At 41.1% G+C, this 16663-nt stretch overlaps 1 protein-coding gene across 2 annotated transcripts in view; it reads left to right on the top strand.

Annotated features, from left to right (window-relative positions):
• rassf8b (Ras association domain family member 8b) overlaps window positions 1-10846 on the top strand; it is a 35375-nt gene extending 24529 nt beyond the window's left edge. Inside the window, exons 3-9 of one of the 2 annotated variants that reach the window (XM_050036642.1) lie at window positions 76-426; window positions 601-806; window positions 2167-2370; window positions 2528-2602; window positions 4415-4537; window positions 5256-5382; window positions 6472-10846. In XM_050036642.1, the coding sequence (XP_049892599.1) occupies window positions 76-426; window positions 601-806; window positions 2167-2370; window positions 2528-2602; window positions 4415-4537; window positions 5256-5382; window positions 6472-6587 (1202 nt within the window). In that variant the 3' untranslated portion in view covers window positions 6588-10846. The remainder of the gene's footprint in view (window positions 1-75; window positions 427-600; window positions 807-2166; window positions 2371-2527; window positions 2603-4414; window positions 4538-5255; window positions 5383-6471) is intronic. The other variant, XM_050036643.1, reaches the window with a different exon arrangement.
• The last annotated feature ends 5817 nt before the right edge of the window (window positions 10847-16663 follow it).

The raw sequence follows: 16663 nt of genomic DNA, 5'->3' as shown, positions 1-16663 counted from the left end.
GGCTTCTACGATAAATTGTCAGGAATATTTCTGTAATTAAACACCAAATGCATCACATTTTTCATTTTGTCCCAGGGCGCACAGGCAGGTACACTTTGATCGAAAAATGGCGTGAGACAGAACGTCACCTGGCCCCACACGAGAATCCTGTGGTGTCCCTCAACAAGTGGGGTCAGTATGCCAGTGATGTCCAGCTCATCCTCCAACGAACAGGCCCGTCTGTTAGTGAGCGGCCCACCTCTGACGGGCAGGCTCGCGTCCCGGAGCGTGGTTTCTATCGGCAGAGCCTGCCACCTCTGGCCAAGCTCCGCCCGTCAGGGACAGACCGCTCACTCAAACGAAGGGAACCCAAACGCAAGTCTTTGACCTTCACTGGAGGGGCCAAGGGTCTGAGGGACATATTTGGGAAAAGCAGAGATGCTGAAGGTAGTGTGTTTTATGTTGTTCAGTATATTTAAGCTATTACTGCTGTGGGTGATAGTTGTGTTATTGGTTGTGTACATACTGTTCTCATTCTCTTTCCCTCCCTCCTTCTATGCTTGCATTTGTCAACAATCCATTCCTTTCATCTCCCATCCACCCATTAATCCATCCATCCAGCCAAACAGCTCCAGCAGCAGGGGGTGAGTCTGAACCTGAGCAGGGTTGGAGGTGTTGGAGTAGCATCTGTACCTGGGAGTCCAGCCAGAGAGCTGAGCCGACTGGTGCAGCTGCAGAGAGACAAACTCCAGGCCCTGGAGAGCCGTCTGCTGGGCTGCGAGGCCGAACTGCGAGACTGGGAGGAGACCAGCAGCGAAGCCAACGAAGTGAGTAAAACCACAGCTGCCAGTGCTGTTACTTACAGGAAACGATGATGTGTGCAGATCTAGAACACCTGCACTCTGAACACCCTCACAAATCTATTACAGCTGTAGCTGAATAAGGTAATAAAGTAAAATAAAATAAGGTTTTGTCATATTTGATGAAACTGTCACTATGTTCACTGATCAGATACGAATCAAGATTCTCTAATTGCATTGCCTATTTCTCACCTCAGATATTTCCAAAATATATTTTAGTCAGTGTTTAGCTGTAAAATGGGATCACTTGCTCTGTATGATGGACAGTGCCTGGTTTTGGCTCAACTGTTTTCAACATTGCAGCTGGGTCATTTACAGCTAAACAGTAGTTTGACAGTTTGACTGCAGTTCATAAGCAACGATTGATATAGACATAGATAGACACAGTATATTCTCATACACGGTTAGTGTATGGCTACGCTTCGTATAATATCCTACTCTCACTCTGACGTAGCTGTCACACTATGCACAATATTGTTCATTTACAAAAAAAGTGTCATCATTATGTCATCATCATGTCATCATGTCATCATCATGTCATTAAATTGTCATCATCATGTCGTCATCATGTCATCAAAATATCAACATCATGTTGTCATCATATCATGCCATCATCATGTCATCATATCATGCCATCATCATGTCATCAAAATGTCATCATCATGTGGTCATCATGTCATCAAAATGTCATCATTCTCTCATCAACATGTCATCATGTCATCATCATCTCATAATCATTTCATCAACATGTCGTCATCATGTCTTCATCATGTCATCATCATGTCATTATCAACATGTTATCATCATGTCTGTGATCTTTTATACACTGCTCCAACTGGATAGTCAGTTTTTCTGACGTAGCCGCCACACTACTCACAATATTGTTTATTTGAAAAATGTCATCATCATGACATCAGCATGTCATCATTATGTCATCATCAAATAAATAACAATTCATTGTTAAAAAAGCAAAAACACCTAAATCTTACTTGCTATGGGCAGTTGCAGCTTCTCTCTGCAGAACACTGTATTGCTGTGTTGCTCTGCAGGCACTGGAGTGAACTCTGTGTTTCATTAAAGAAAAGATGAAAAAAAAAAAAAACATTGTTCATTTTAAATCTCTGTAGGTGGCTGTGGGCCACAACACTAGGTCTAATTCATAATTAATAGCAGCCTGTCTCTGTTCCATCTTTTGAGTCTATAAGTGTGAAAGGCCAGGTACATCCCTGCATCATCTTTCATTCCCTTACCCTGTTTTCTTTAATAAGTATTTTATATTCTCTTTGGGGCCAGAGAATTCTCAAATGGAATCATTTCTCATTACCAGGGAGGAAACTTGGAGGAGGAGCTGCTGCTTTTAGAGCAGCAGGTGAGGAGGAACGATGCAGAGATGGAGGAGGAGGAATTCTGGCAGAACGAGCTGCAGATCGAGCACGAGAGCGAGCGGCAACTTCGGCAACAGCTAGTCGAGCTGCAGGGCCGTGTACGTGACTGTGAAGCCAAGCTTTCAGAGTACTTGGCACACATACAGGTGAGCTCGGAGTTATAGGGAGGCTACCTGGTTCATGCTGGATGCTGTTTTACTGGGTTTATAAACAACATGAAAACTTGGAATTGAAAAGTGTAATTAATTTGGTTTTCTGTGAAGATTATGTTCCATATTATTCATTATCTGTCATGTTCTGTAGAGCATGGAGGGAGGCCTGGAGCAGGAGCGGCTGCAGCAGGAGGCCGAGCTCAACCAGAGGGTCAATGAGGAGGAGGTATAATCTAATTCATCATGTTCTACAAAACACACTCAGCATCATGCAAGCAGAGAGGAGTGTAGTTTGTCAAGCTGCTGACATGTCCTTCAGGTCTCTCAGTGTCTGTCATACAAACAAAAATAATACTTCAAGGTACTGTATGTAACTTTTTACATGCATTAATCATTTTTTTATTGCCAATGGGTAAACAAATTGTAACCAGCTTAGAAACTGAGACCTTCGCCGACTTTCTCCGTTGCCTTTTATAGCCTATGGACTGACTTATCTGTAAGGGACACTGGCTGAATTTAATTGGAAAATCCAAATGATGTGATGGACCTTAACCAAAATAATCCCTTTCTGGCAGAAAGCCCTCTAGGCAAACTTTTCCCAACAGCGTGCTGCATCTCTCTTCAGCTAACATAGCTAACGTTAGCTAAGAAATGGAGTCCACAAACATAAACAAACAACCAACACCAACCCATATACATTTTGCAGCGGCAGCCAAGAGACACATCTTCACAATCTGTGGCTGGGGGGTGAAGCTAAAGGATAGCTGTGTGCGTTGTCTCATTTGTGGTAAACAGTAAATTCAACAAATTCAGGGCCCCATATCGTAATTTCGGTGCCCACATAGCTGCAAAAAATCCCAGGGCAAACACTGACACGTATACAAAATATATTGTGATATTGTAGTTTGGTTTTGGCTGGCTAATTTAAGCTAACGTTGGCTTACTTTGTAATGCTGTGTTCAAACTGCGAGAAACAAGGCAACAGCGTGACCAGCTACATTATTGCCGAGTCGCTGTTGAAGTGTTGTTCAAGGGCTCATTAACATATGTCGTCACAGGCTTGTATGTGTCTGCAACTTGCCATCAAAACATATGTTTTAAACAATGTCTGAGGCCCATTAACATCCCATTTTGCTGCCCCATTACAACCCCAGGTGCACTGCAATGCACATAATGCTAGCACAGCGCCAGCTAACAGCTAGAAACATATACATAATAAAAATGACTGGTTAACGCTTCACTGCGTCATTGGGGCAGAAGTTGAAGGTAGCTCAGCTTTTATTTTTAGCACGTCACACTCATCCACAGCAACAAGTGTTGGGCATTAAAAATGACTGTAGCCCGTTACTGTGTCGCTCATAGTGTAAACACTGCTTAATGCGGACATTTTGCTAACTAGCAGATGTAAAATACAGTATTGAGGGGATAATGTCAGCTAATTTATCCAGAATGGGGTTGGTTTGCAAATTATTTTATCAGCTACGAAGCAACCAGGTCCATGCAGTGTAGCTGGACGGCCAACAACAACTAGCTGTTAAGCTAGGTTAAGCTATTTGTGTACTTTGTAACGTTAGCTTAACAAAGTAATTGCAAACAGCAAGCTAGTCACGGAGCCGGTTGGTCCAAATGAAATGTAGGAACATACAGATAGGACGTTATGCTAAATTTATTTTCTTTTTCCAGTATTCGATCAACATTGTGCCGGTCAAGCATAGTCGGCCTCTTGTTTGTCACTGTTGTGGCAGATGTAGGTGCTCGCTCTCAGTTACGAAGGATGCTGACTGCTTTTCATTTAACGGCCTTGGAGGGAGGTGTCACTAATAACAAGGATTTTTCTGACTGTGAAGTTATTCTTCACATAGTACAACTGTATTGTTTTTTTTATACCAGAGGAACTATTGTGAAGTTCTGAACACATTAAAGCATGAAGGAGCCCTCCCTCATCTTTACTACGAGCATTAGTAACTTTTGCCCACCTCTCCTGAAAACTGGTAATGAGCGTTGGCTTTTCTCTCTTCACTTCCACTCTGGATTTCAGGTGCAAGCCCAGCTGGAGAAAGTGAAGGCAGAGCTTGAAATGCAGAGCCAACACACGGCGCGGCTGGAGAGCAGCTGCAGGGCGCTGGAACGCTCACTTAGCCAGTCCAGCAAGAGATTACAGGTCAGCTCAGATTTAGTGTTTCGATTTAGATTTTTTAACACCAAAGTCTCGAAATTGCCAGGAATTGAAAATCACCCTTGGCATTTCCAAATACCTGCAACAGAGGTTTATTTTAAAAAATGTTTTAAAAGAGTTCTCATTAAGAAAGTTGCAGCGTTTGAAAATTCAGTCCTCTGCACACAGGTGGAACCATAGAAATCTAAGCTCATTAAGTTGTGGGCAGTGAAGTGAAGTTTAATCTGTGGCTTGCAGGGATGTGCAGTGGATCCTTGGCCGCGTGCATCCTTGTATGAAGTGAAGTGCTCAATGTGCAGGCGAAGTCCAGTAGGGTGTGGGAAGCATGAGGTAATGAGAAGGGGAAGGGAGGGAGGGTATTACAGCATTCTTCGCCTGATTAGAGAGGGGCCTGAATAAGTACACAATCCCTCGCCTGCAGTTGCGTAACCATCTGGGAGCTAACTCTTCTCTCTAGCTGTCTCAATTGGGTTATGACTTCTGGAGAGATCCTGAGCTCAGTGAGATCCCTTATTGATTTTCATGTTTTAAATCCAAATATGCAGAAAAAGATTCAAATAAGGTGCAGCAGCTGGATTCACGTATGTCATCAGTACTGTCAGACACATTTCCAAAGGTAGATCTCATTTTAGTGCTCATTGAGTGTTTTTCAGCCTTAGAACAGACTTAATTTAGTTGTCATGGTGTCTTTCTTCCATTACAGGAGAAGGAGCAGGAGCTGGAGCAGCTGACAAAAGAGCTACGACAGGTCAACCTGCAGCAGTTCATTCAGCAGACTGGTACCAAGGTCACCGTGCTGCCCGCTCAACCTACAGGAGAAAACAACAACGGCACGTACACACACACTCACAGAGAGACATAGACATGCATGTACGCACCAACACAGACTGGCCACACTACCATCACCGTCTTAAAAAGTTCAATTTCAGAGCCAGCCACATTTTGATTGCAGAGCTTTACATGCAGTATTGCTTTCACATGTGTATGCACACAGTGGCACCTTGTGGTCATCCTGAGAATTACATGCTATAAACTGTAGACTTGAGCTGCTGAGGCAAGACTGTGCCATAACAGCTTAAGTCTGTAACCCCATTACATGGACCAAACCACTAGCAGCCCTGAAATGCTTCAAGACTTTCACGGTTAGTCAAAAGGAAAATCCCTGTTTTTATTCCTTTTTGAGAAAAATCCCCCAGAAGGTTTGGGTGACAAAGTACTCATTTATCAGTTCTCTCCTAGTTCAGTTTGACATCATTGCATTTACTATAGTGGCAACTGTTTGTGTTATCAAGTACATTAATAATTGCGCACATAGAGTTTGAGCTTTAAAGTTAGGGGGTTCACCAAAAAAATAAATGAATATATCAACAGACAGAGGCCTCATTTACATGAAAATTAATAACCCGCATGGAAATTCTGACCAATCAAGAGCAGCTTTCTCATGCAAGGCATTTGATCTGGTCCACTTGTAAAATGCTGCCGTGAGAACACAAACCAACTCTAGGCAATTATGCAACTTTGTAACAAAATTAGTCCGTGATTCAAACCAAAGCAAGACAACTCTAGGTCTGAAAGCACCCTTAGTATTAGGACTCCTGGGGCAAGTAAACTCTGTTTTTGGGCAAGTGGAATGCCTCATGCAGTAAAAAATAAACGTAATGTGTGATGTAAGGTTATCTGAAAATAAACTCTGTACTGTGTCACTGAAGCAGAGCTTTTGTAAATCCCTACAAGCATTTTTGGCTACAGCCACTGAACCAACACAACCAACAAGTTATGGAAATTATTTACAGTGGCCGACAGATCCATGAGCATCATTGTGCTAGATGGCAAAAATATCTGTCTGATTGTTCAATCAGACTCTGTCTCTTTTCCTTGATGGCTAAATACTTTTGTTTTTGTTTTGCTGTTTGCTACAGAAGTGGACTCTGGTTCTCTGAAACGACTTGGCTCTTCTCGTCTGCTACCCAGTGACCTTCGGACCCTTCAAAGCACCGTGTCCTCCAGCCTCAACCCTGAAGGCATCTACGTGTGACCCCAATCTGTGCAGGAGACATTACTTGAACAGCAGGGTTGGCCTGGTGTCACTAGGATTGCTCCCCTGACTGAAAGGCTCCCAAGGATCGACCCCCTAAGCTGCTGAAATGCTCCTGAGCAAGGAACTGAAACAAAATGTGGAGGCGATAACATCACATGGAGGATGAGCGGGGTATCACAAAAAAAAAAAATCGTACATCTGTTTTGCATCTTTCCTTCTCTGCCTCCTCTTCCATCTTACTACGACTCAAACTGATGTCAATACTCATTTGCAAACTAACATTTAACCTGTCTGTACTTCAATGAGTGAGTGAATATTCCTCTTAAATCACTTTCTCAGAACAAAACAAAAACAAACTACAAGCCAGCAGATGCATTTTTGTTGCCTGTGGAGGCTTCAGCCAAACAGCGCAGACGAACTTTATTTTTATGTTGTAAATCATGAACAAAGTTTGAACACATGTAAACATAATCCATGCACGAGCATGCACAAACACCGACACCACACCTGTGCATAGCCATATCTGATTGCCTTACTCTGGTGTTTTTAAAACCAGACGTCAATGATGTTAAAACAGAACTCAAGGTAGCTACTGAACTATGCGCCATATAAATTTGATAAAATACTTGGCACCAATTCAGGTGATACCTAGTCATGGTAACTGATGTCAGTATAACTCTACTTTGGCTCAATCTTTCACATGAGTTTGAATTTATCATATTGATTTTAACCGGGGATTCATTTGTCTCATATTTCCTGTGTTTGTAAAAAATGTTTGCCTTTAATATAAAGTAAATGACAGAGGAGAAAATAAATGGAGCATCATCATCAACTATTGGACTTTTTTGGTGAAATATTTTGGCTCTATGTTCAGTTTTATGTCAAATTTGGTGCAGAGCCATTAATCTGCTCTTTGTTTCACATAATCACTTTCTCCAAAAGCTCTGAAATGTGAACAGAGCGATGAGTGATGACAGAGGCCTTTGTGCCTGCAGTGGAAATCCTACTTGGAAAATTGGCCAACAATGACTTCAGACCCAGTCTGACCACCAGGTGGCGACAAAGTATCGATTTTTCAGAAGGGTAAAAGTTAACTGTGTGAAAGTTCCTCCTGGTCTGATGTTATCTGTCTTTCTTCATTCTGTCAAACATGACTGTGCATTTTGTTTTTTTGGTACAAAGCCTCAGCACTTTAGCTTTCAGTGTGTAATTCATCTGAGGTGCCACTTAGATCGTTTGACATGTTTCACTGTGTTCATCGAGCAGGGACACACAAAGAAAACACACACACCTCTCAAAGCAGTATCACACCCACATACTGTTCTTCCATCTGATTTTTAATGAACTAAAGATGTCTCATATGAACCAAAGCTAGTGTGGAAAACAATAGTAGATGAATGTACTTTTTTTCTATGAATGCAACATATGCCCGTGAAGTATACAAACTTGAGTCAAATAGTACTTTTTCAGTTTTCATGGTTTGCTGTTGTTAGGTGCCAGAGGGTTGAGCGCTGTCTTGTTGAATCTTGACACAGGAGAAGCTGACTGTAAAAATCTGACAACTTCTCCTCTTGTCAGGCTCAAACACTTGAAAACAATTCCATTAACATCTGGTTGTTACTGCATTTACCCATTTCTAGTTGAGAACTTCTCAACATGGAATAAAAGGGGATTTCTCGCGATGTGTCTGGCATGAAACTGACACTAACTGTGTGGGATTATCTGGGCTCAAATACGACTCATTAAGACTTGGACTTGAAATAATTTATAAGTCTGTGGTTGTATATCAAACCTGTGAAAAAAAAACTACAAGAAAAATTGGGAATTTGTAGAAAATATTTGCGTTGGGGACTGCTTGCTGGGAGGAGAGTGGGCAGCAGCTCAGGAAACAAACCTTCTGGCTGGTTGACAGTGGCAGTGCCTGGTTTGACCTGTGTAATGGCAGCAACAGAAAGTTTGGTGATCTGGCAGGGAGTCAGGGCTGTCTGGTCTCCAGAGCTGCTGCCTGCTCTCCTCCTCTGTCTGTCAGAGTGAGGCGGTGGACACACACAATGATTCGAGACTCTAACGTTAGCTAACATTAGCATAAATATGAACTTGAAGCTGCAGCTGTGAGACTTTGGCTCCTGTTAGCAGAAGGCTAAACTATTAGCAACATTTAAGTCCATCTCTGAAACGCTTTGCCAACTTTTGCCACATTTTATTTAGTTTATTATGAGACTCTCTTTTTGATAAGTCTGTCTTCCTTTTTCAGGTTGCTCTACAGCGTAGGCAGTTGTTGCCAATGCTGGAGTAGCAACTTTCTCCGCAGGATTCTCCACCATTGAATCAGGGTTTCCGCAGTAGGAACACCCTTTCTCTGAGATGACCTATGATCGGCCAAAGTCTCCTGTCACGGACTAGATTTTCTAAAGCCTGAAAAGGGATACAAGAGGAGGTGCAAAAGTCTCGTTTTCTGTACTTCCTAACTGAAATTAGCTATATTACACAGTATTCTGAAATGGCTCATTGTGTAAAGCCCTTTTTTTAATATGTAATTTAAGTATATTGTGGTGCTAATACTTTTGTACTTTAGCAGTACTGAGATAATTCTATTTTTACTTAAGTTAATTTTACTTAAGTTAAACTGTAGTAGCCTATGTCCTCCACCTCTGACACATTTTGTGTTCAGATTCTCGCCATTTTCTACATCTACAAATCTTTCTATCCGTTCACAGACTTTAATTTCTGTTGAGTTTTTTCATAGTTCTACTAAGCGTGATGTACAACCACAAGCTTTGAACTCATTTCAGAAGCTCAGTATCTCATTGCCTCGTATTTGAGCCCTCGAGAAGAAGCTTGTATTTGTGCTGTGAGCGTACGATAACTCCCTCCACTGTGAAGGATCTTCGTTGTTTGCTCTGCGGTGCAAAGGTAACTGGAGAACTTCACATCACAACTTGGCAAACTATTCTCAGAAATTGTTCAGTGACATAAGTTTTTTTTTTTTCCTCCTCCTCCTCACTCAGTATGCAGTATTATCGTCATGGCAACAAGTTCAGCTGTGACACAGAGACTGTAACCCGCTAATAAAGGAATCACAGCCCTCGCTGACTGAAAGTTTTGAATAACGGCATGCCTTACTGGAAAAAAAAATGTAAATAATGTCTACATATCAAATCAGTCTGTTGACTTTTTTTTTTTTATAGTAGATTGAAGTCTGAAAAATGCAGAGTGCTAGAGAGGTTAGATTTTAATGCTGCCATTCAACAGGCAGCTCTGTGTGCATGCAGTAATGTGTGATTGGTTTATTTGGACTCCTAATTAGTAGCTACCGAGGATGCAACAATTCATCTGAGAATCATTTTATTTTCAGTTTGTTGTGTCCCTTTTTGCCTTGTTGACATTTACACTGGTGGAGATTTGAGCTTTGGTAAAGAGCAGGCAGTGAGTACTAGCAGAAAACCTGCACATTATTTTGTCGCCTTTTCATTTAATTCTAGCAAAGACAACATCTCTGGATGTCAAAGTTGCATCAAAACATGACAGTATGTTTACAGACATCGCCAATGATTGGTTTCTGTTGTGCCATCAATGTTGCTTTTCAATAACAGAGCATATGATGAGATGATGTAGCCATTATGGAGACAGCCATCAAGTGGTTTTGAAAGCTAATGTAGAAGCGCTGCGGCTCAGGGATATTTCAAGACACAGTATTACCCAGACAAGAATGGGCAGAAAGTAATTATGGATGAATGCTGTTCATGATGTCTCAAGCCATTTGACAAGTTCAATCATGCATTTGCTCTCGTGGGGGCTTGAGCAGCTGTTTGACAGATTTAACATGTAGCATTGGCTCCTAGATACAGCGCGACAAATGTAACTGCTTCTGAGAGAGATGTAGATTTATTTGAAAAGCAAAGTGTTTGTGTTGGCTCGTGATTCATGGCGGAGCTGGGGACAAACTGGGACTGGCTCATGTGAGTCATGAATTGAATTAGATGAACTGTGCATGGCTAACTCCACTGACATTAACTCAACATTTAGACAAATTAATATGTAGTATATGTCATCATTTTGTATTGTTTCCTCACAAATTCACCTGCTTGTTTTTTTTATTTAGCCTTCAGAATTTAACACATTTTTTTCTTTGGGTCCTCATTCAGCCGTATATGTATGAAAGACATGAAAATCAAATAAAAAAATGATGTAAAATATATAAATAAATGAATAAAATATATTTAAAAACATGCCAGAAATGAATAAACTGCTATACAGCGCTGAATACTGTGGTTTTTGTTTTATTTGTGATTGCATTTCATATTTCTCAGATGGAAAATTTATGGGAACTAACTTTTTCAGGCTTCTATCATTTATTTACTTTAGAGCTAGGGAACATATGATCTTGGCAATAGGACCTTGTGTACATAGCATAGCACCTTTGAAACATAGGACCCTGGAAACATGGGATCTTGGGAACAGGCTCTTGGAAACATAGGACCTTGGAAACATGGGATCTTGGAAACATAGGACCTTGGAAACATAGGACCGTGGAAACACGGGATCTTGGAAACATAGCATAGCACCCTTGAAGCATATGACCTTGGAAACATAGGCTCTTGAAAACAAGGGATCTTGGGAACATAGCATAGCACCCTTGAAACATAGGATCTTGGAAACATAGGCTCTTCGAAACATAGGATCTTGGAAACATAGGATCTTGGAAACAAAGGATCTCGGAAACAAGACCTTAGAAACATAGGATCTTGGAAACATAGGCTCTTCGAAACATAGGATCTTGGAAACATAGGATCTCGGAAACAAGACCTTAGAAACATAGGATCTTAGAAACAAAGGATCTTGGAAACATAGGATCTTGGAAACATAGGATCTTGGAAACAAAGGACCTTGGAAACATAGGACCTTGGAAACAAAGGATCTTGGAAACATAGGATCTTGGAAAGACAGTATCTTGGAAACATAGGATCTTGGAAACAGCATAGCACCCATGAAACATAGGATCTTGAAAACATAGGATCTTGGAAAAATAGGACCTTGGAAACATAGCATAGCACCCTCGAAACATAGGATCTTAGAAACAGAATCAAAGGACCCTAAGACAACACATATGTAGAACTGGGGAACATATGACCCTTTGTCATGTCCCCATTATATGCTATATAAATCTGGGGAAACAGGACCCTAGGAACATAAGAGTGACTTCCCCAGTTTGCCTACACTCTGATATAGTAGAATCAAGGACCCAGCTTTCACACAGTGAGGCAATCATACACAGTATATACACCAGAGATGTTTTAAATGTAACCCCACAAAATAATGTAGTATGAAATGTCACTGGCATTGGAAGTAATTGAAGCTAAAGCAGACAAACACACTGTTTAATCCATTCTCTACACATTTGCTGCTGCATTTTTGGTTTAGGAGTAAAGGGAAACCACCAACTAAACTCTTTATATGTGAAGTATCACTCTTAATACAGCCTCACACACTGAGCCTCAGCGTGCCTCAACTAGACAGAAGAAATGAATCAGATAAGAATAATGTGTGTAGGCTGACAGTCTCCTAGTAATGTATCCCGAAAAATCAAAATACTTGTCACCACTTCAAGCACTGGTAATATCAGGAAACGTTAGTGACACTCATTCAACAACAAAACGCAGATTTATTTTTTGGGTGCTACTTATGAAAAATTGGCACTTGCACTAAGAGCAGAGAAAAGCCACCGCCGCCACTGCTGCAACCTGAATGAGCCGGAGATGCGAGGGTGACTTTTGCAGTTGTCTAAACAAGATGAGATAAAAGCAGGGATGACCTTCTCTAAATCTGCGAAGGATAAAAACAACTTAATTTTTAATATGTTTCTGAACTGCAGGAAGCGGAGTCGCTGCAGCCTCTTTACCTGCACTCCAGGAGTCAAGTAACTGTCAGAATCACTCTCGGCTCCTCTGGTCAGCCGGCTTTGTGTTTGAAGACAGACAGACACTACTGCCAAGAACGACTAGAATAAAAGTTTCTCCAAATAACACCTATAGTTCCAAATTCATTTTCAACTTCTGATACTTTACAGAGTTGGAGAACTTTGGTTATCACACCAGGTGTTTTTGAGGGAAAAGTCATTTGTCTCTCCCCTGTGTATTACCGCCTTAATACTTTAAATGGAGCTCAACAGCTGGGTCAGAGGGGCTCATATTACATCTGTGACCCTCTCACACCAGACGATACTTGAAGATTTGTAGCCTTAAATGCTGTTAAATTGATCCAGCCTGTTTTTTTTAAACCATCATTGACTCCTCTTGTTGATAAGGTGCTATCATTAGATTTACTAGTTTGCCATTCTTAAGCAGGCATTACTTTTGGTGATGCCTTATGCAGTATATCTCATTAGGGAAGAAAACTCCTAAATAAGTGACAGCAGCTCTCAGCATGCGGGCACCAGCCAAGCCTCCAGCCATTACATCTCTGTATATTCAGTTTTAAATGCTATTTTTCTACGTCAGTGTGGTGTTTTTAAATGGAGGCTCGTGGATGAAACATAATTGGATGTTATATAATGCCACAACTGATTTTTATTACAATATCAACACTGCAAGTTCCTCTTTAATACAAAGTTCTCACACCCTTATTCCATAACCTCTCCTCTTCTTCCCTTGTACCTGCATATATACTGTAAGTACCTAGCAAGTATTTTAGTGATACCCAACATGTACAAAACAAACAATGTAATTTGTGGCTGTAATCTGAACAGGGGCGGATTATAAAACAATGTGTCCCTAGGCTCAGATATGCACGGTGCTACAAAGTCCCTTCTTTATGCCGCCTTTACATTTTTACACAGCACGATGCATAGGCAGCATCATGTAGCTCCAGTATGTGATTTTAGACAGCATGCCGGCACTGTGGAAGCAAAAGAGGTGTGACAGTCGAGACGTATAACACAACATCGTCGGCCTCTAGTGTGACATATAACGTATGCATCAGCCATACTTTCTAAACAATAAATGGGCCTGCACTTGTATAGCACCTTTCTCGTCAACCAACCACTCAAAGCCCTTTTTACACTACGAGTCACATTACACCCATTCACACACACATTCATACACTGGCGGCTGAGGCTACCATACAAGATGCCACCTGCTACTCCGTTTTTAAAATCATCACACACTGGTGGAACAACCATCGGGAGCAATTTGGGGATTAGTATCTTGCTCAAGGATACCTTGACACGCGGACTGGAGGAGCCAGGGATCGAACCACTGATATTCCAATTGGTGGACGACCCACTTTACCTCTGACATAACATGACAGTTGCTGCTGACCTTGTCCTTTGTTCAGAAGGTATGGAGCTCCCAGACTTAATTGTTTTCCAAATTTATGGACATTTTTGGCTGCTGTTCTTTTTCCTTGAGTTAGCTGCTGACTGCTAGCAGCTACTTTTAAAACTCCCGCAGCGGGTCGCAAGCATAACAGGCTGTCAAAACATTACATGCTATGATCCTGTCCTGCCAGCTGTCCCATAACTATAGACCGCATTTCAGCAATGTTACTAGCTCTGATGGCGCCTCAAAGGGCTTTTGTGTCCACCCAAACCGATTTCGTGAGGGAGAGGGATTAAATTTTCCCTAACCAATCACTAGGGACCGACGTATCCGCATCAAACGTTATTTTAAGTCTGACGCTTACTCATGCCAGCATACCTGTTGTGCAGTGGTTTTAAGAGTGGAGTGGAGCGAAGAAAAACAAATGTTGTTGTGCGATCCCAAGAAGACATGTTGATTTAGAACATAGCGTGTATTTTGTCTATAGTGCTCGCCATTGTTGTCATTACTCCTCATAGGTTCTGGCGCACTGTTTGACAATGCTTGACAACAGTGATAGTCCATGGTGCTGATTGGCTAATAAAGTCCCACTGTAGTGCTCATTGGTTATTTTTTATGTTAACTGAGAAACCACTGTTTCATGTCACGATGCCAGATGAATCAGTCATGTCAAACTCAGTTGATTGGACATACTGAAAGGTGTGGACCAAGGCAAGTTATTTTATGTCTTTGCTGTTCCTCTTTGTGATCATTTTTAATCTCTTCCTGTTCAGTGAGTGATAATTTGGGTGACATTTTGCAGGTAAGGCCCAGGGGCCCTCATTACCTGCACCTGGCAGATTCAGTAATCCTTCCATGAATCTAAAGTGTTGTCAGTTGTTGTCAATCAAAATAGTTTTTTGAATGAAACAAAACAAAATGTGAGTAAAATAAGGAAAATACAGCATCTAATACTGCTCCCAGAGTCTGAGGAAAAGTCAGATTTAGCTCTTTATTGGCTGCTTAACTTCTAAAATGTTTGTTAGGTGAGAATCTATCCCTGATTCATACAACAAATCCACTTCCCTCTAAGCTATTATCGGCTCCTTTCTCTATCCTGAGCTCCGCTGATTCAATCACGAAGCCATCCCAGGGCTTGCAATAACATCAAAGTAGTTTGATTTTATCAGAAGGAAATCTGTACGATGCCGTGGTGGTGTGACAAGACTTTTGTGAGAAACTGGCTGGATGGAGATCAGAGATTTTATGTGAGTTATCTGAAAGTCTTCTAAAAGGCACAGTGTGATGGGGATGAGTAATAGTCTTACACTCATGGAGCCTAATTAGTTAACCTCAATTTGTGAATTATGATGCAAATGTTGCACCTTAGATGGATTAAACAATTGTGTTTAGAATGAATTATAGTTGTGCCAGAAGATTGATTAGACCACATTTGTGTGTGTGTGTCTGTGTGTGTGTGTGTGGATATTTGCACAAGCCATGGCTGATGCTGTCATTAAATAGCCCCTTGGCCCCTCTCCTGAATTTGTTTATTCTGCACTGGGCATGGGAGGAGGTGGCAAACAGATGGGCATCCATGAATTATGGAAATTATGGGCTTTGATTAACCACCACACACTCTGCTGGATAAAAGTAACTACAGGGTTGCCAAGTTATGTGGTGCACTGGGCTGTGCCGTCAGTCAGTCAGGAAGCAGCGTGATCAACCTGATGCGTGATTGATGTTGTTTACTGCTCAATCTTAAAAAGCGTACAACAAAACTGCTGTATGTTTCATGGATTTCTTGTTAACTTTGCTCAAGGTGAAAGAGCAGTTCGACATTTTGTAAAAAAATTAATGTATTCGCTGTCTTTTCAAGGGTGAGGTGAGAAGATTGATACCACTCTCATGTTGATGCATTGAAATATGAAACTACAGCCAGTGACTGATTAGCTTATCTTAGCATAAAAACTGTAAACAGATAGCACCTCTAAAACCCACTAATTAGATGACTAATGCTTCTCTTATGTCTGTATGGTAAATACAATGCTGAATAAACCAGCAGCTGATTAGCTTAGCTTAGCATAAAGCATGGGCACAGGGGGAAATGGCTTCTGGGTTTACGTCCGTGGTATGTAGCCCACTGAATATTCGTAGTAGTGTTTTAGCGTAGTAGTGCCTTTGAGACTTTACATTGTGATGATGTCACAGATTTTTAAACTGCTTTTTTCAGCTTGAGGAAAGTTTTACAAATATAAAACCACTATGGCTAAACATTTCAGAATAGAAAGAATCACAATTGACCTTGTTTGCAGTTTAAGGTGTCTTGTCAACTGTTTTATAGATGTGTCTTTTACAATGGTGGCCTATGGGGAAAATGCTTTTTGAATCGCAGGGGATTTTTTTCTAGGGCTGCCCCAACTATGAATTTTCCTAGTCCACCAATAGTCGTCATTTAGGGCCATTAGTTGACTAGTCGCCCACATCTTTACCATATCAATGTAATTATTAAATGATATATGGTTTGAGTTGAAGGTGTGAGAAAGAATAGTATCAGTAACATTGTTAAAGCCTCTGGAAACCCAAATCCACAATAGCCTTCTAACTATGTAATTTAGGGTCTTATGTACATAATATTAAACATGTAAAACAATTAGAAATCTGTTTCCATCCAAATTCGAAATATCTGTCTTTTAAGTTTTTGTACATTCTTGAAATTGGGCTTGATTTGGCCATGGTTATCTCTGAGATTTATTACGCAATAAATTCCAAACCAAT

The sequence above is a fragment of the Epinephelus moara genome, chromosome 23, assembly GCF_006386435.1.
Source record: "Epinephelus moara isolate mb chromosome 23, YSFRI_EMoa_1.0, whole genome shotgun sequence".
Classification (NCBI taxonomy): domain Eukaryota; kingdom Metazoa; phylum Chordata; class Actinopteri; order Perciformes; family Serranidae; genus Epinephelus; species Epinephelus moara.
This window is presented reverse-complemented; position numbering and strand designations above follow the sequence as displayed.